The 20,267-nt window shown below is 45.4% G+C and overlaps 2 protein-coding genes across 2 annotated transcripts in view; both read left to right on the forward strand.

Annotated features, from left to right (window-relative positions):
• OXSR1 (oxidative stress responsive kinase 1) overlaps positions 1-9,229 on the forward strand; it is a 71,459-nt gene extending 62,230 nt beyond the window's left edge. The window contains exons 14-18 of the mRNA XM_084754922.1: positions 581-642; positions 3,076-3,128; positions 4,905-4,973; positions 6,082-6,146; positions 6,472-9,229. Coding sequence (XP_084611048.1) covers positions 581-642; positions 3,076-3,128; positions 4,905-4,973; positions 6,082-6,146; positions 6,472-6,546 — 324 coding nt within the window. The 3' untranslated portion in view covers positions 6,547-9,229. The remainder of the gene's footprint in view (positions 1-580; positions 643-3,075; positions 3,129-4,904; positions 4,974-6,081; positions 6,147-6,471) is intronic.
• A 4,965-nt stretch (positions 9,230-14,194) lies between these two features.
• SLC22A13 (solute carrier family 22 member 13) lies at positions 14,195-20,038 on the forward strand. The gene is made up of 10 exons (XM_084754937.1): positions 14,195-15,830; positions 16,473-16,576; positions 16,819-16,973; positions 17,160-17,328; positions 17,498-17,618; positions 17,704-17,798; positions 17,982-18,196; positions 18,388-18,496; positions 18,934-19,149; positions 19,349-20,038. The coding sequence occupies exons 1-10, from the start codon at positions 15,453-15,455 to the stop codon at positions 19,440-19,442; spliced, it is 1,656 nt and encodes a 551-aa protein (XP_084611063.1). The 5' UTR covers positions 14,195-15,452; the 3' UTR covers positions 19,443-20,038.
• Positions 20,039-20,267: the final 229 nt, after the last annotated feature.

Genomic DNA, 20,267 nt, shown 5'->3' on the forward strand with positions numbered 1-20,267 from the left:
TTTGTATCATGTGATCTTATGCCATTTGGCTAAATTAAGAGTTTCAGTGTCAGTTCATTTATTTATTATCAGAGGTGCTAGCTGAGAAAAGAAATGGAAGTTCCTTTTGTATTTAAATGTATCTTCATTTCGTGTTTTGTCCCTGTAGACCACTGCTCTGACCACTTCCTTTATCACATGGAAAAAAATATAGATGTCTTAGAAAAATTGATGGAAAGATTGGATTTATTTTATAGACAAATAGAATGTATGTCCTCCAGCAAGCAAAAGATAGCTTTACAATTTTCAGAAAGATTTACTTTAGCTGCGAAAAGACCTGGAGCCTTGGGTGGAATGGAGTCCTGGGAGACAGCTAGTTTAGGCCTTTTTTTGGGATCAACTTTCTAATTCTGTTTGGCATGGCTGACAGTGGTCTTTTGTTGCTCCTTGGGAGTTGATACCCTCCTACAGCAAGGGCTGTTTCAGGGACTACGACGACCTGGGCTGGAGAGAAAGAAAACTGCTGCCAAGTATCGTCTTAGATGACCATTATCCTTGCTAATGTTCCCAACGTGACTTTATGCTTTCAAATGCATTTCAGGCTCAGTCTTCAGAACAATCCCAGGAGACCAAGATTCCTATCAGTCTAGTGCTAAGATTAAGGTAAGTAGGCATGTGCTGTTTTCTGAGTATTCTGTAGACGTTGTAATACTTGGGACTGAGAATAACCACCCAGGGGTAATTTCCTTAGAAATAGCAGCAGTAGTTTGAGAGTCCAGCTGTTAACAGGTTCTGTGGCTGCTGTGCCTCACTGCTTAGAGGTGAGCAGGGTGTACCTTGGCAGCACGGCAGTTTGGGTTGTGATGGAGGGTCATTGGGACACTGGCATCACTAACTGCTTCTCTGAAGATGAGTCTGATAATGTGAACTCTGGGAGTAGGTGCTTTACAGCTGTGATTGAACAACCTGTAAATACTGTTTGTAGCTTTTCTGTTTTATTGTATATGTTGTCATTGGTTCATGGTGGGGTATACAGAAAGGTCTAGACAGATTGTCAGTAAGAAGCGTCCCTGGTAGCGGATCTGTGCTTCCGCTCTACCCCACTAGCAGTTCCATCCAGATTCTGTAATTTTTTTTATCAGAATAACTTTGAGGTTGTATTATCTCCTTGTAGTCTTTCAGCATTAACGGTGTCACTGAAGTGCCATGTAGTAGAATCGCACACAGGAATCCAGGCGGTCGTCTCTGTAAAGCTAGAGATAGAGGCCACAGAGCGGTTTCCACTAGGAGCGGTGAAATGATGACACAGTGGTGGCTCCTCTCCTTATGGAAGTGGACCATTGCAGATGAGCAGGAAGCCTCGGTCTCCTGGCCTGTCATAACTGCGCAGGGCGATGTGCACACCTCTCTCTACAGAGAAATCTGTTTTGAAATCTTAGCAGTAGCATGTGCTTCAGGAAAGTGGAGAGGACACTTGTATGTGATAGAGTTTCTTTTATCTTGAGGGTGACTTTTTTTTTTTGCTTGTTTTTGTTTTATTTTGTTTTTTTGATGTTTTTGAGACCAGGTCTCACTTTGTAGCTCTGGCTGTTTTAGAACTTACTATGGAGACCCAGAGATCCACTTACTCTGCCTTCAAAGTGCTGGACTACAGTTGTGTGCCATCACGCCCAGTGTGAGTGATTGTTTAATGATCACTGTTTCAGAGTGAATGGAAATAGGAGAAAGGTGGATTCTTATTCCCATTGATGGAGACTTTGAAGCTGAACGAGCAGAAGGGATGATAAGACACACCTGTGGTCCATGTTGCCGTAATGTTGTTTGTAATTGGAATGCCAGTTAACGGCACAGTTTCAGTGAGAAGTCCCTGTTTAATTAAATGGATTTAAATCCACAGTGGTCTGTCCTGTGTACTGTTAGACATTATGTTCTGATTTCTCTGCCTTAGCTAGACTTTCCCGGGGACCTGGACTGTCTCAGCATTTCAAATGCTGACCACAGCTGCACCTCACCAGTCACACTGGAGATTCTGGGTTTATTTATTACTGCTACCAGCACGGGCCAGTTCCTTTTCCTGCCCTCTCTGCCTGTTCAAACTCTGCCCATCTTAAGTCCTGTTTAAAAACTATCTTGGCAGCTGAAAAGATAGTTCAGTAGTTAAGAGCACTGGCTCCTTTTGTAGAAGACCAGAGTTTTGTTCCCAGCACCTACACATGGCTCCCAGCCGTCGGTAGCTCCAGTCCCTGGGTGTTTGACACCCTCTCCCGGCCCTGAGCACGCTAGGCATGCACTGCATGTGCAGACTGCCATGTGTAAAAGGCGTGAGCAGACAGAGCCTGCCTCTGAAGTCCTCTTCCCCCTGACCTCGTGTTTTCTCTGGATTGTTGTGGAATTTGAAGGGATAATGTGTACTTAATTTCAATTTTATGAGTCTGTCATAGTGGACAAATGGGAATATGGGTGAAAAGGGGTTGTGTAGCATTTGAATCACTCGTTTGTGCTCACACACGTTTTTCTTTTACTTTTATATGATTATATGCTTCAGTTCACTTTTTGTTACCAAAACAGAATACCAAAGATTGAGGCTCACACCTATAATCCCAGCACTTGGGAGGCTGAGGCAGGAGAATTGCTGAGAGTCTGATGAGCCAAACCAGGCTAGAGAGTAAAATCCTCTCTTAATAACAGCAACAACAGCAAGAACCACAATAGAATCCTGAGATTGATTTCTTACAGTGGAAGCCAGAAGTTCACAGAGTTGTAGGGTCTGTGTGTCCATCTCACAAAGACCTTCATGCTGCTTGTTCTGAAGGGCAAGAGTGCACAAGGAAGCAGGGGCGGCACGGCTCACTGATTACAAGCCTTCTCATCGCAGCAACGTAGTGGCCTCTTAGTACCACACTGAGGACTCACTTGCCAACACTATAGCTTTGTGGGACTCATTCAGATCACAGTGTTATCTTAGTGGGAAAAGGTGGGACTGGGCATGAGCATCCTCAAATGCGAGATTCTTGTACTGATCAGTGGAGGTAATAAACTTCCACTGAAACATAAATTCAGAAATTCTTATTTTCCTTATTCTGTTTTCTTTTATAGGAATTCCAAAAAAGAACTAAATGATATTAGATTTGAATTTACTCCTGGGAGAGGTGAGTATTAAAAAATATGGTTGAAAACACGATGACTAATAATTTGTTGCTTAATTAAGTATAAAGTTTTTGTCATTTAGATAAGTTTTGCTCTTGCACTTCCTGGCTCAGGTTTTGGGATATATTCATGAAGAAAAACTGCAATGGATTTACCAGTACTTTCATTTGTAAACCTGATGGCAATAAGACATATGGTAATGAACACAAGCCTATTAGTAAATGCCACTGTCGGGCATGCATTTTGCTAAACGTTATCTCACTCAGTTTTTTGTTTTCGGTCTTTTGTTGTTGTTGTTGTTGTTGTTGTTGTTTGAGATTTATTATTATTACGTATACAGTGCTCTGCCTACGTATAAACCTGTAGGTCAGAAGAGGGCATCAGATCACATTACAGATGGTTGTGAACCACCATGTGGTTGGTGGGAATTGAATTCAGGACCTTCAGAAGAGCAGGTGGTGCTCTTAACCACTGAGCCATCTCTCCAGCCCACCTTTAAGATAGCCAGTTAAGGAAAAGTGATTCCCATTTAATAGAGGATGATCTCCAGGCTTAAAGGAAGGCAGATAACTTGTTCCTAATCTAAGAAGGGGCATGGGAGTTAAGCTGAAGTTCTGTCAGAGGCCAGAGTCCTTGCTCTTATCATGGCCATTGCCTCTTCTCTGATAGTAAACAACAGACAGGGCTCCAGCCTTCCCTTCTCCTCATGTGGAAGCCGAACCTTGTCACAATACTGTTTCTAATTGTGAACTTTGCCCTGCAACGAGGCTTCTTTTTTTCTTGCCTTTGTTAACTCAGGCTTGAGGAGTGGCCAACAAATGCCTGTTGCTAATTAATTTCTGAGTGCAAATATACAGAGGGGTATGCACCTTACTACCCCCTGCCCCCTGGAGATAGGGTTTCTCTGTGTAACAGCCCTGGCTGTCTTTGTAGACCCTTGGCCTCAAACTCACAGAGATGCGCCTGCCTCTGCCACACCCGGCATCTTACTTTTTAGGAATGTTTTCAGGAATCTTTCATTATTAGTCATCTGTATGAATGTGTACACATCACCTCTGCATTGGTTCTATTGTTCCTTCTACAAGCCTCTGGGACCTAATCAGTTAAAGATGAAATATGTTGCTTTGTTTGCTTATTTGAGAGAGGGTCTCACTGTGTAGTGTTGGTCTTGAACTCATAGACATCTGCCTTCCTCTACCGCCAGGGAGCTTGGGTTAAAGGTGTGCCCCTAAAGACGAGGCTGTGCCGAGGTAGTTTGCTTCATCTGTAGGGTTCCTGTTAGAGCCACTGCTTACGTGGGATCCCCAGGACGAGTAGATGAGAAGACGAACGGCCAGAACAGAGGTGATGACGTCAGTAAACTCAGGATTCTCAGGGAAGATCGGAAGACATTTTCTCATGTTTTCAATTTGAGAAATGCACTCAAATTCATTGAGTTTCCTGTCTCTTCATCTCAGAGAACTCAAGTTCAGAATTCAGTTTGACACAGGACTGTCTTGTCATCACTTGTAGGCTGCTCTGGTGGTTGTGAACTCTGCATTGTACAATTTAGCAGTTTATCTCTCACTTTGAGCTGATATTTGTCATGTAGTTCGTATAGATTAAGCTCCCTAGCCAGACTTATGAGAATTCTTTACTTGAAATTCAAGGATAACCCCCACCTGGCTTGCTAATTCAACAGATTTAGTGTCCAGCTTGATTCTGGCAGTGCTTCTATCATGAAAGTTACAGTGACATGTGTATACAAGCAGACAGCACTGTGTTCTTTGTCCCTGCAGATACAGCGGAAGGCGTCTCTCAGGAGCTCATTTCTGCTGGCCTGGTCGATGGAAGGGATTTAGTGATAGGTAAGCATATTGCTTTGTGTCCTTAGCCCTGATAGCATCTTGTATACATAGTACCTATAAAACCAGCTTCCAGTGAGCAGGTCTGATGCTTCTTAAAATAGTCTAAGCTTCCCTAAAGTTACAGCATCAAGAATAGTTCCTTATCAGAGCAAACAGACAGAAGCATGTCCTACCTCAGACCCTTGGTGGTGTAGGTGTCGCTGGGACACTAGTACAAATGACAGGAAAAGCCGTAAGTTAGTACATTAGTGGCTCTCCCACTTCTGATGGTTGGCATAACTAATCTTCGTAGAACACAGAAGTGAGGAAAACGGAAATTGAGTCCTAGAAAAAACAGAGTAAAAATGGGCTACAGTTGCCAATACTGACTACAGAGCCATCGGTTGGATATGCCAACACTTTCCTCTGAAACACTGATTAATGGATACTTTAGGTTTTGTGTGTTTTGTATAGTCTCTGTCTTTTTTCGTTGTTTTTTTGGGCTGCTTTGCCGCCCAGGCAGGCCTGGGACTTAGCATCCATCTCCTGCCTCCACCTCTACAGTGCTTACAGTGTCACAGGTGCGTGTCTCACACTTGGGTTTTGTATTATGTCATTTGAAAATCATTCTTATTTACAGATAGAACAAACACAGATCACAGGCTATACTTGGTTGGCTCCTAGTCACAGGCTTTCTGGTCTTTTAACATAAGGCATACCTTTTACTCAACTGTCTTTTTAGGGTAGTTAATACATTTTAAAGATAGTTTATTTAACAATGATTCAGGATTTATTTATTCTGTCTGAATATTAGTGATAGTTTTGATTTGAGAAGTGATTGGCCTTTTCTTCCATTTTGATTGTACATCGAAGATTCTTATTTTGTTTTTTTGAGACAGGATTTCTCTGTGTAGCCCTGGTTGTTCTGGAATTTGCTTTGTAGACTTGGCTGGCCTCAGGCTCATAGAGATGTTCTGCCTCTGACTTTCAAGTGCTGGGATTAAAGGCGTCTTCCACCACTGCTCAGCACACATCCAAAATTCTTAACCACCTGTTTAAGATTTTAAAATATCGTTGAAAATGTATTTATGTAGCTGCTTATTAATTTTCTTTGTTTGTATGATTACAGTGGCAGCTAATTTGCAGAAAATTGTGGAAGAACCTCAGTCAAATCGATCCGTCACTTTCAAACTGGTACTCAATTTCACCCCTGTACTCCCCTGCAGACCAGCCTTTCTGTTCCCTGAGTGCCGAGACTGTTAGCGTGTGCTGACTATGTTCATTTACTCTTCCAAGACCCCAGGCTGAACTCTCAATTTGAGTTGCCTCTCCCACCCAGAAGCTGACAGTCCAGACCTCTCACTCGAGTTGTTTCTGGAAGAAACACAGTGGCCTTCTATTTATACCCCAGGGACCTTTCACCTACCACCTTCCTTTCTGCCCCCCCTTACCAATTTTTATTGCTACCTGAAATTTTGTGTAAAAATTGCCACGCCTTGTTATTTTGTTTGATTCTTAGGCATCTGGTGTTGAAGGCTCTGATATCCCTGATGATGGCAAGCTGATAGGATTTGCCCAGCTCAGCATCAGCTAAACTGCAGCCCTGGACGGGTCAGTAAGGAGACGCCACACATGGACATCTGTTGCTTCTGTTGGCCTGAACTTACAACTGCCAAAGAACCCAGCAGCAAACTTCCTGGCTTGGAGCTGTAGAGTTTTTCTTTATGTTCTTCTTGCCGCCATCCCCCTCCTTGTCCCCCTCCTTACCCCTCCCTACCTCCCACTGCCACACCCTTTTCCCACAAGGAAAGAAAAGTTGGGTCACCAGTGGCCAGCACCCTCTCAGAGACTCCATCAGTAGACATGCTGCCCATGGCCCCTTTCTCCCTCCATCTGAGGAGCAGAAGCAGCGGTGTGCCTCAAGGCCCAGGAGGAAGTCTCTCAGCTCATTCTTGCCTTATACAGCAATGACCCAGGTGGATAGTAGCAGCTGCATTGGGCATCCTCATCTTGCCTGTTCTCCCACACCTGCCAGGATTTGAGCATCTTGGGATATCTCTTTAACACTGAAGTAGCAATTAAAAGTTGATGGTTCAGCTGGAGCCCAGAGAATTTAATGACTGTATTTTTTTTTTCTTTGTATGTGATGCGAATTCTAGCAACCTTTGTTAGGAAAAAGCACAGCCTCAGATGGAGGCAGCCCAACTCTTGTCTGTCCTGCTCACAGTGTCTCTTGCAAAGTGTTTTGCTGAGCTGTTCTCAGGCACCCCCTTCACTGCTCCCTCCAGAAAGGGTTGCTAGCCTTAACTTCAGCTGGTGCAAAACGTCTGACTCTAGTCAGACTTCAGCCATTTGCTCCTTCAGAATGGAACTTTAGATTGTGTGTGCAGAAAACATTAAGCCAAATGGCTTTTAAATCTTCTCTTGCCAGAGGTAGTTTTTGAACAGGAAAAAGAACTTGTAAGTCATATCATTGGGAAAGTATTTTCAATTTTTAAAACTTTAAACTGAAGGAAAAACTGATCTTTGATCCTCCTGTGAAGACGGATTTGCCCGGCCTCTAGGTCATGAGGAAATGGGTGTACACGGCTGAGATTTTACAGCAATAAAGGAGACTCACTAGGCTAGAGTGTGCCTTTTGTTCCTCCTGCACTGACTCCTTGGAGGGGGTTCTTAATTCGCTGAACCACACGTGCCGTGACCCTAGGTTTTATGAGTAGACAGTGTTAATTTGTTTTTCTACAGAAATTATGTAAATTATTATTTAGGTTTTTAAAAAGAGCACTCAATGCAATATGTGAATAATCAGTGGGGCTGGTTTCTCTCTCTCTTTTTTTTTTTCCTACTGTTTAATAGCATTTGTGTAATTGCTAAGAAGCCTACCAAGTTACCAAATTTTATATAAGAATGGAATAATCAGTCTGGCTTTAAAGAGATGCACAAAGATGGGCTGTGGGCCCCTAGAAAGGGACTAGTTAGTTGCCTTTTGTAGAATTTTTGGCACCTGCCATTGTTGGTCTGGTGAACAAGATTAGGTACCTAGTATGTTCCCACCCTCACCCCAGCCCCTCACAGTTCTGAGGATCAGGCCGCAGTATTGCCTGTGCAGGGTCTCTTGGAACACACCTGAAAGCTTTCCTCACATCTGACTTGGGTCACTGTATGCTTCATTCATTCTGAGCCTGCAGTTTCAGTCATGGACTTTCTTCACCTGTTCTGAGTGCAAAGGCATGTTGGGAAAGGGATGTTGGAGAGGAAGAGAAGCTGGATTTGAGAGGGAGTTAGGAGGAGAATAGATTAGATAACAGAGTTCAAGGTCCAGGATTGGTAAAAGGAGGAACCTACTGAGCCAGGAGGGAGAAAATAGATTGATGAGCTAGCTGAAAAAAACATTGCTCTTTCTTCCCATCACTCTGCCCTGTTATTAGGGGTAGGGTTTTGAGGAAGCAAAGACAGAGAAGGTGGGATTGAGGTATGGAAATGGCCCGTGTTTGTTATCTTTGGCACAAGACTAGGGGCTTGTTGTAGAATCCGTTTTGGTTTCAACAACTTGTCTTGATTCACTTAAGAGCTCAAGAAGGATTGCGTAACTTGGAGGTGGCCCAGTGCCAGGCTGGGAGTGAGGAACTGCCCCTCTCCTGGTCACGTGCTCTAGACCATCAGCTCCTTTGCCCTGCTGTGTGCGACAGGCACAACAGTAAAAGTGGCTGTGAGCTCTTTTTCAGTTCATTGTTTGCGTTTCTGGGAACCAGGAGGTGGGGACTGGTTACTTTTACATGATGTGTGGTGAATTCCTTCTGCTGGCTTCTGCAATGATGATAAAAAAGAAACACTCATTGGGAACTGCCATGGTGTGACATGGAGAAGTGCAGGGAGCCGTCTCCCTCCTTCCCAGGAGCAGTGCCCCTCTATCACTAGGTACTCAAGAGGCCCTCATCCCCGGAGGAGGGGCAGACTAGAGCACAGGATAACGTGCCAGCATAGCCAATATAATATGTGAAATGTGTGCTCTTTCTAAATGATTAAAGGAATTGTTTGGGTTATTTGTGGTCTCCCCCCACCCCCCGTTTCTGTTTTGAATCAAATCCTAGAGCCAGCTGAGACTGATGAGTAATCTGGAGGATAGAGCAATGATTTACCAATTAATGTCACTGCCTCCTTATGACGTATCCTAGATGATGGAAGATGTAAAATGCTACCTTCTCCCTCTTCTCTTGACTTTGTATTTTACTGCATGTTTTCTTCATTTTTAATCAATAAAGAATAAATTGTCCTTAGTGATGTATGAATGCTTCTGTTTTTTAGTAAAGTGGTTGATAAAGTGCTCTGGGGCTAGGCATGAAGTCATGACTTGTAACTTACACATGAAGAGAGTGAAGCCAAGGTGCATATAAACAGTAAAATAAACATACTGACATTGAAAGTTTAGTAGGTCAGCTTAAAATTGTGCTTGCTGGGTGTGGTGGTGCACGCCTTTAATCTCAGCACTCAGGAGGCAGAGGCAGGCAGATCGCTGTGAGTTCAGCGCCAACCTGGTCTACAAAGCGAGTCCAGGACAGCCAAAGCTACACAGAGAAACCCTATCTCAAAAAACAAAAAACCCTCAAACTGTTGTGCTTCAGTTGGGGTACCACATGCCCCAAGTCAAAAGAAGGAAGACTACCCAAAGAAACTGGACATGCCAGGCTATGCCATCTCCATTGCGTCCTGATTTCATGTATTGACAATGTAGAGCAGTGCTGTACCTGTGACCCCACCCCCACCCCACCCCCGGCTTAGATGCTGAAACTGTGGTTTCACAAATGATTCTAAGCTCCTTAATGTCTTGTCATCCACTGCTCGTTGGCTAACCTTTCTGATGATAATCTTTCCTGACAGAAGTAGCCAAAACCATGATATGTGTACTGTGGGCCCCAATATTTCTTTCAGAGCATAGAGCTGTGGAGCCTGAGTTGAGAGGGCTGCATAGCTTGAAGCTCATGAAAGCTTACTTTCCAGATCAGCAAAGTAGAGAAGTGAGCTGTGTGTTTCATGCAGAGTAGGGGCCAGGTTCTCAGATGTGCCCATGCTGTGTGCAAGGCAAGAATACGGCAGCCTCTGCTTACCTCTTCCAGAAGATTGAAGTGTCCCAATCTAGGTCCTTAGCCTTTACTTCCTCCTTTGGGTCATCTATCCCATGTTTGTTTTTAAAGTAGACTTCAGTTTTTAGGAAAGTAGAGTGGTTTCACCGCAAAATCAAGTATGATGTGTCCCCTAACCTTGGAACAGCCTTCTCTGCCTCCAACATTCCACACTGGAATTACATTTTTGATATTAATAAACTGCACCTGAAACTACTGCTGCCTGGGCTGCACATGTCTTCCCACAGTGACCCTTGGCTGTGGCTTGTGTTTGTTCTTTTCCTGTCACTAACACGAGGGTTGAGCCCGGGACCTTATGGATGTTGAACAAGCACTCTGATGCTGATTTGCATTCCCACATGATCCATTGGTCTTTCTATAGTTAGCATCAATCAGACAATGTAGTGTGTTCAGATCAGTTTCTTTTAGTAACACTCACCTGAAGTTCTTTCGTGTCTTTTATAACAGCTGGCTGGCTGGCTTGCTTGCTTAGCGCTAAACTCCAGTCTCTGCCACAGCTTGCCGCCCACCCACTGAGGAACGTCACTCTTCGTGTTTCCGAGTTTGGATAGTTAAGAGCAGAACTCCTGAAATCCTTGTGCAGGATTTTGTGTGGACATAGGCTTTCAACTTATTTCACAAATGCCAGTGAGCATAATTGCTCGGCTTTAGGGTAAGAGTGTGTTTAGTTTTTAAAAGTAAATTGCTAACGCATTTAAATAGCTGCTGTTTTACAGTCCTGCTGCTCTACAGCCCTGGCCTGTGGTGGTGATGTCAGTGTTTTGAATGTGGCTGTTCTATTAGGTCTACAGTAGTTCCTTATCTTAATTTGTAGCTTCCTAATATGTTCTGTTGGACATCTTCATGTATGTCAACTTACTTTATGTGTGTTCCGGACACATAGCTATTCAGCTCTTACTTGGAAGTAAGGTCAAACTTACAGAAATATTTGCAAATAATACCAAAGATTCACCTATATCAGCCTGTTGGCTTCTCTGAATGTAAATATCTCGCATAACTACATACATAACTATATACATCTATCAAAATTAGGATATGAGCCTTGATAGGATCCTACTGACTCATGTACAGACTGAGAAAAGGTCAGGCACTTGAGTATCATGCCTTTCCTGGGTTCAGTCCACAAACCCATATTGTCTTCGGCGATCATACATCCTTAATCTCTAGCCTGGCTCAACTTGATCTTTGTTTCTTTTGACCATAACACTTTTCTAATCAAAGTAGTGGGTGGTTACTTTGCAGAATGTCTCTTAGTTTGAGAAGACCATTTTTATGTAAATGGTTGATGGGCTTTTATCTACTTTTAACCAGTTGCTTGTTTTTCACTAAGTTTTAAGAGTTACTTATAGCTGAGCATGTTGTTAAGTGCCTATAACTTTGGGACTTGGGTTGCAGTAAGGCAGAATAACCAAGAGGCCAAGGCTAGCCTGGAGACGTGATATCTTGTCTTTTTTTTTTTTAAGATTTAAAAAAAAAATAACCTTTTCAAGTGTGTGGTTTAAAATCTCATTCTCTTTACCAGTGTCTTTCCTAGAGTACAAGTATTAAGTTTCAATTAAGGCTAACACCAGTTATTTTATAGGTTGTGATAGATGTTTCATTTTGAAAAACATTTGTATGCCCAAAATTATTCCAGTTTAACCCAGTGTCATCGTCTGGAATGCAAGGTTTTATATTTTATATTTATGTTTACAGTCCAATATAAGTTTTTATATAATATTTCCTTTTTCTTTATATACACACTACCTGGCAGCACTTGTGTTGCCTGGTTCATGAATGTTTTTTTTTTAATTTAAATAAATGCTGCCAAGTTTAATCTGTCTAAAGCTTCAGTTGAAGCTGAGAACAACTTTAATGTTACCTTCCACCCATGCCCTGTCTCTATCTATAGACAGGCGATTGCTGGAGATTTTCCTGACACTCTAAATAGATACTATATTTATTCCACATAAAACTGGGCTGGTGGTTAGAAAACAGTCATTACTTACCTTTCTGGGTCTTACAGTAATGGGAAAGGAGACTAGGAACTGTGTGTGTATGTGTGTGTGTGTGTGTGTGTGTGTGTGTGAGAGAGAGAGAGAGAGAGAGAGAGAGAGAGAGAGAGAGAGAGAGAAGAGAGAAGAGAGAAGGAGAGAGGGAGAGAGAGAGAGAGGGAGAGAGAGAGCATTCACACGTGTACATGGGTGTGCATACACGTGCTTTCATGTACACCACATCGTGTTAGAGGGCGATGTTACACAGTCTGTTTTCTCCTGGGGAGGGGGCAACGAATGGTAAGTAAACCTAGAAGAGCTCTCTGTGCACCATATTTGGCTTTGCCACTGTCCTGAGCTGGGCCAGATGGGCTGGGGAAGTCACCTCACCTAAGAGCTGCCCTATACTACCTTGTTTTGTATATTCTACTTATGTTCCTCTGCCAGCCCCTTTTTTTTCCTTTCAGTTTTCCGAGGACAGGGTTTCTTTGTGTAGCCTGCCTCTGCCTCCTGCAAGCTGGATTAAAGGCGTGTGCCATCACCTCCTGGCTACTTAACTCTTAAAATGGTTTGGAATCCAGAACATGAAAAGCCCTTCTTATGACTGGATAAGCAGGGTTGTGCACTGCACTGCATACGCATATGCTTGTGTCCATGCGTAGGAGAGATGATAGAGGGGACTTTGTCCTGTATCTTGCTATCGCTGAGTGCTTTGGGAGGTTGGAATACATTGGGAGAGCCTGTATTTGTTTTTAATCTAGTACAAGCACTAACAGTTTCTTCCTTGATTAGAACTGAAAATGCAACACACACACACACACACACACACACACACACACACACACACACACCTTGCTTGTAATCACTCAATGTTCTTGGTTTGTCTTTGGTAGTAAATAGAAAGGGTATGGTGTATCTCCTGACCTGGATGCTGCTCTGCTGAATAGCTAGTATTACATATACTACCAGAAAAAAAGAAATCAACTTAAACAGCAGAAGAATATTAAGGTCATAGGCAGGAATGGGCTCTTGGCATAGTTAGTGCAGGGTGGTTTTTTTCCTTTGAAGAGTTCATACGTGTGTGTCTTAGTCACATCTACTCTCTACTCCCTCTTTCTCTACAAAGTCTTTCTCAGTTTTCCCTAACACATCTTCCCAACTTCGTGTCTTCATTTTGTTTCTGTACATTTTTAAAGTTTTAAAACATGTATTTATGTGTATGAGTGTTTTGCCTGAATGTGTGTATTATATGCATCATGTGCGTGCCTGGGTCCTGTGGAGGTCAGAGGGGACACTGGATAGCCTGTGAGACTGGAGTTACAGGTGGTTGTGAACTGCCATGTGGGGGCTGGGAATCAAATCCATGACCTCTGAAAGAACAAGAAGCGCTCCTAACCATTGAGCCATCTCTCCACCCCTTGCTTAGATAAAAGCCAGTAACCCACTAAATATAGCTAATAGACTTATGAGTCCATACGTGCTTGGATATGGGTTCATCCAAAGAAGCATAATCGGGGCTGGAGAGATGGCTCAGAGGTTAAGGGCACTGACTGCTCCTCCAGAGGTCCTGAGTTCAATTCCCAGCAACCACATGATGGCTCACAACCATCTATAATGTGATCTGTACATGCAGGCAGAACACTGTATATATAATAATAAATCTTTAAAAAAAAGAGAGAGAGAGAGAAAGAACCGTGGTCAACCAGTCAGTGACCACTCCTTCAAAGAAGGCTGCCTCTGCTCCCATCAGCATCTCGGCTTGGGGTGAAAGAGTGGAATATGCCAGAGGTTCTTTTTCATGGATCTTACATAACAGACATTGATCAGCCTTTCCCTCCTCTCTTCCCTCCTAATGCTCCCAGAACTCTGATAACCACTCTTCTAAACTTACCTCTTGTGAGAGAAAGATTTAACATATGAGATCATATGATATTTGCCTTTCTATGCTTGTCTGTGTTCAGTTACTATAATGATCTCCAGTTTAAATTATGTTGTCACAAAAGAAGAGTTTCATTTTTTATGGTGAGTAATATTCTGTTGTATATATGTGCCACATTTCCTTTATGGATACTTGGGTTGTTTCCATTTTTGGTTAATGTTTTATTATATTTTTACTTATACATTGATATTATTACACATACATACAATGAACTACCTACAGCAAGAAGAACCACAAAACAATAAGGAATTATATAAATGTTACATTCATAGTGTTTTGGCTATTTGTATTTGGCAGCCTTGAAGAAAACATCTTTCCTGTCTTGGTGAGTCTAAAATTCTGAATGTAAATCAATATCTATCCTATCTCATCATTACCAACTTAAAACATCTATCTAGACCTAAAAACATCTTAACCCCTAAACTAAACTTAATTGTAAAACTAAGCTATCTGGTCTTCAACCCCATCAGAAACTTGAGAAGGAATAAAATTAATTACCTGAGTCCACAGGGAGTGTGTTTCCATTTCTTAAATGCTGTCATTTTTTAGCTGGCTTGATCTTACATAGGTCATGTGCAGGTAACTGCAGCTCCTAGGAGCTGATGTGTGCAGCAGCTGTGTCATCCAGAGGTCAGCACTCCACAGGACTCCACACTAAACTGCAGTTCATACAGTCTCTCTGCCCTCTCTTCTGTGATGTCCGAGAGCCTTGTCAGAAGGCAGACAGAGATGTCCCCCCTGGCGAATCACCCACAGTCACATACTCTCAACCATTAGAACAGTTTCTAAGTCCCAAAGTCAACCACTACCCTCCACAACAGGAAGCTCTGGTGCCCAAGACTGAGAGCATCTCACATTGTGAATATAAACACATAAACATCGAGAAGGCGGTTAACAGCATTCACAGGTTCTTTTCCTAGGGCCTAATACTTTAGTAGCCATGTGTTTTTGATCATGTTTATAGTCACAAGCATAAATTCCCTTCTGTGAAACAGGTCTCGGATCCGTGTGAGAGCGGCTGGTCAGCCTGGTAACAGCAAGTCTTGCCACAGTTACCCGAATAGGCACATTATGTACGGCACTGTAGCCTGTGGGGTTGAGTGCTTGGCAATGGGAGAGCATTAGAGTTGTTTTGAGATGTTATACTTGGAGGTCACTGAGAATGACAGCGGTAGCCTAGAAAATTGTTCTTCCTCATTATGATGCCTGTGTCTGTCACGTCCAATAAAACATTCTCAGATGACTGTGGTTTTGTTTCTGTTTTTATTTCTCCCATATTCCTTCTTGTCAGTCTAGGGACGTGAGGTAAGGTATAAGCTGACAGGTGTAGCTGTTCAAAGCTGGGTTAAACATTAATGCAGCTGTCACCACAGCCCAGAGCAGCAAGCGCCACAAAGCCAGGATACAGACTTGCCTCAGTTCCTAGACTGAGGAGTGAGAAGAAGACATGTCTCAGTTTGCACAGGTCATGGCTGAAGTGGGCGACTTTGGTCGCTTCCAGGTCCAGGTGACCGTCCTGATGGGCATCCCCAATTTCCTGTCTTCGTTCTTCGTGTTTGGTCAGGTCTTCATGGTCCTCGATGAGGCGCACCACTGCTCAGTGTCCTGGGTCAAGAACCACACTTTCAACCTCAGCGCTGCTGAGCAGCTGGCTGTAAGCATACCCAATGACACGGCAGGCAGGCCTGAGTCCTGCCTCATGTTCCGGCCACCTCCTGACGGTGCCAGCCTGGAAGACATCCTCAGCCACCGCTTCAACGAGACACAGGCCTGCGACTCAGGCTGGGACTATCCTGAGAACAGGCCTCTGTCCTTAAAGAATGAGGTAGGACAGCCTGTTGTTTGTCTTTCATAGGTTTGTCATTTGTTTGACCCTGCCCCTTTGGTTGGAACTTGCTGCCCTGTCTCTGTCCCTATGCCTGTTGCTCCATTGCCAGTCATCCTGGTCCCCTGTTGAGTATCACAGGCCAGGCTACCAGCCCTGTTGCCCAGCCTTGAGCTCTGTGTGCCAATTGATTGCATGGTGCCATTTCCTCTGTGCTCTGCTGCCCGAGTGTATCTTTGCTTTTGGATGTTCTCTCGCCTGTATCTTCCGGCTTGTCCCTCTGCCTGTTTGCAAAGCTGCCTGCCTTTATTCTTCTCCCCACTTGCTGCTCCCACTGACCACTTCATAAGATCCATGTGGTGGCCTCCATTCCATCCTGACTCGCTCTGTCTCCTCCCGCAGTAGATTGCTGCTTTTCGTCTTCTTTCTGGGTATGCACCTGCATGCTTGCCTCTGGGTACGTTGTATGGTGTCAGTATGAAGTCATTGAGTGGATCACATTCCCTTTACATTTTAAATATTCTGTCCATTCACTTGTGGTGTCAAGGATTGCCTTGGTACACAGGGTGGAACTATAGGGTTCAAATGATAAAGTTGGTCCTGGCTGCTGCACCCAGGTCACATACCCTGTTCTCATCTCAGTTTGACCTGGTGTGTGAACGGAAGGCCCTGAGGAGGACCTCCCAGTCAGTGTTCATGGCTGGGCTCCTGGTTGGAGCCCTCATCTTCGGACCCATCTGTGATAGGTATGTGCACTGCTGGTCCATCTTCCTTTTAGGCTCCTGGTGCTGGCTTGGTAACCCACCTGGAGCCTTCCTAGTGGTCATCAAGATGAGTCCTCATGCCTACCTTCCAATGAGACTCGCAGGGAAGACGCGCCCCGCACAACTCTCTTGGCTCTGACAGGGAGCCCGGGATGGGCTTGCCTGGGTGTCTTTTGAATCAGCCCCAAGTCATCCTCAGTTTACAGCCTGTTCTGTTACCTCAGGATTGGCCGCAGACGCTCCCTCCTAGTGCAGCTGCTTCTGTCAGGCGTCACAGGCCTGGCCACGGCTTTTGTGCCCAGCTTCGAGCTCTACATGGCTCTGTGCTTCATCTCAGCTTCTGCTGTCGCCGGGTATATGATGAGCACGATGATCCTTGGTGAGTGCCTGAGCCATGGGGCCATCAGGTGGAGCCCCTGAATAGCCTGTGGGGCTAGCTCCAGTCATCTGTACCCAAAGGAGGTCAGAGCAGAGCTTCCTGTGCCACGAGTGAGGCACAGCACTGACATGATACCATCTGGATGTCAACAGAGACAGAAGAGATAACCTCAGCCTTTGTTTTCAGTTTCTGAGTGGGTGGGGCCATCCAGGAGAACACAAGCCATGGTCGTGGCCCAGAGCAACTTTGCGCTTGGGCTGATAGTGCTAGCAGGACTGTCCTATGGTGTCCGCAACTGGAGACTCCTTCAGATAATAGGCACCGCACCAGTGTTCCTGCTCTTCTTCTACTTCTGGTGAGGAGACCCCTGCCAGTGACAGGCCACCCTAGCTGGGAGTGCTGTGGCAGGAGCAGGGCACAGAGGAGAGCCTGTGGAGCTTGGGCGGGAAGCTCAATGCACACTGGACATCTGGGTGGCTACACAGAGCTCAAGGCCCCAGCATCACAGCCGCGTTGGTTGACAGGGTTCTGCCAGAATCCCCGAGGTGGCTCCTCTCCCAAGGAAGGATAGAGGAAGCCAAACAGCTGGTGCAGAAGGCAGCCTTGGTGAACAAGCGGCCAATTTCTCCAGAGCTCCTGAACAAGGTACCTGTGGGTGGGCTCAGGCCCACCCCTGCCTCAGGCCAACCTCCATGCCTGTGTCCTGCCCCTCACTCTGCCCTTCTTCTAGCTGGTCTCTGAGAAGGCAGGCCCCTCGGGGAATGCCTTGGATCTTTTCAAACACCCTCATCTCAGGAAGATGACCCTGATTCTCATTGCTGTCTGGTAAGTCAGGGCCTTGTCCCTCCATGAGGACAGAGCCAGAGGGCCACTCGTGTTCTCTGTGTCATTGGAGGGGTGGACAGAGGCTCTGTGACTTTGACGGTCTCTCCCCAGGTGAGCCTGTGTCTCCTGGTGTGTGACTTGATGTACACCCAGTAGTGACGAGGATACTTGGGTACTTTGTAGGTTTGTGGACAGTATGGTGTATTATGGCCTCAGTTTCCAAGTGGGGGACTTTGGCCTGGATATCTACCTGACACAGCTAATATTTGGAGTAGTGGAAGTGCCTGCCCGCCTTTCTAGCATCCTCATAATGGAGAAGCTGGGTCGGAAGTGGAGCCAGTTAGGTGCTCTGATGCTGGCTGGTGTCATGTGCATCATCATCATCTTCATCCCAGGAGGTACCAGGCTGTTTCCAGCCCTCTTTCTCCCTGCTAGGGCTTGATCCATTGCCCCCACTCGCCTTCAGGAGTAAGGGCTTGCCTAGCACATGGTCCTGAGGGTGAGTGAGGCATTTGAGTAGACAGGGAGGTGTGCAGGCTGGGGTGATGTGTGTCCTCCCTCTTTGGGGCTGACCTGCGTTTCCCTCCAGATCTTCCCACGGTGGTCACTGTGCTGGCCGTGGTAGGGAAGTTTGCCTCGTCTTCTGCCTACACCATTTCCTACGTGTACACTGCTGAGCTCTTCCCCACCATCATCAGGTGAGAGCCTGTCGTGCTTTTGGTCTCTTGGCCCAGGATCTCTATCATCCAATCCCTCTGCCCCTCTGCTCCTCTGCCACCAGCCCCCAGGCCGTCATTGAGCTGCCTATGGGGCTCAGGCCACTGGAGGTTTAGTGCCACTCACCAAGCTGCCACAGGCTGTTGGAGGACAGATGTGGACATGGGCATGCCCTGGCCTGTCAGGGCCAGCATGTGGGACATAAGTAAGAGCAAAGCATGGCCCAAGAGAGGAGCACTGAGAAGTGGCCAAAGTGTTTGGGTTTTAGAGGTGACGAGAGAGTAAAAGAAAAAGCTTGCTGGTCCATGAAGCAGGCCCCCTAGGCAGGCCAAAGGTGTCTGAGACCCGGGTCCTCACATCTCTGGAGTGAGTGCAGCCTCATAAGTGGCCAGAGCCTTACCTGTGCTGCTCTCCCCAGGCAAACAGGCATGGGGCTGGTGAGCATCTTCTCCAGGATCAGTGGCATCCTTACACCACTCCTGATGTTGCTGGAGCAGTACCACAGGGCGGTGCCCATGATCATCTTCGGCAGCCTCCCCATCGGGGCAGGCCTACTGTGTGCTCTGCTGCCTGAGACACGGGGCCAGACCCTGAAGGACACCCTCCAGGACCTGGAGCTGGGCTCCCGTGCCCGGTGAGCATTGACTGTCCCTCGGGCCAGCTCTCCCTGTCACCGTTACTCCATATTTGCTTACCCAATGGTCACCCAGCAGCCTTGTGCCACTTTGGTGCCACAGATAATTGTTTTAGGTCATTTTCCTCGTACAGATGACACAGGAAATTATCATTGGATGGCATCCTGGTCAGCTACTGACAGCCTTTTCCCCTTGCAGGTCCTCCAAGGCACTGTCCCCTGAAAAAGAAATTCAGGCTAAAAGCAGTTTTATCGCCGGTGATAGTGCTCCTCGCTGTGAAAATGGTTGTTAAGAGCTTGGTCGTACACAGCAGCAGACGACATAGAGGACATCAGTGGGTCCTGCTTGTCGTTGGACAGGACCAACCCTCCTGCTCCCCTCTCTCTGAGTCATTGCCCGGTACCGTTTTTTGAGTTAGGGTCCTGGTGTGTTGTGGGTTTTGCCTCTGCCATTGTTTCTGTGGCTGTCTGTGTGATGGTGACTAGGATCCCAGCAGAAGAGTCCACGCATATGTGAGAAAATGCTCTCATAAGCCAGAACGTGTTGCACAGCTAGTAACAGTCTCCTTCTCCTACTTGTTAAACGTCCCACCGGCTTTCACATCGTCACCTGGGCCCAACGTTCAAAATGCAAACCCCTGAAGAACACTGGGAAACCATTTCTGGGGCATCACAGATTCTTTCAGAAACTTCCCCCTTCTTGCTTGGTCACCTTATCTTTTCAGAGTAGGCGTGAGCAGTGTTGTACCTGTATGCTCTGCATCCAACTGTGGATATTTCATACTGTTCTTTTTTTTTTTTTTTTTTTTTTTGAAATTACGTAGAATCATGCTCTTTAGCTTCGCACAAGAACCCTCTGGAATTTGATTCTGTATGTTCCTCTAATCAAAGAGAACCTACAAGAACAGGAAAGTGCATTTCAAGGCTGAAGCCTGCAGTGCTGTGATTATATGTGTGTTCTCCTTCAGCAGTGATTGCTGATTCCTTGGGAAAAGACTTAAAGGGACCCTTTGTTAACAGTATTGCCACAAGGGTTTGCCTATCGCTCTTGTTGTTTGCTTGGCTGTATGTATGAGCTGTATTCCCAGCCCTGCCTTGGAATCTATGCAGACATTCTA

This window comes from Acomys minous, assembly GCF_964271855.1.
Source record: "Acomys minous genome assembly, chromosome: 13".
Taxonomy (NCBI): Eukaryota; Metazoa; Chordata; class Mammalia; order Rodentia; family Muridae; genus Acomys; species Acomys minous.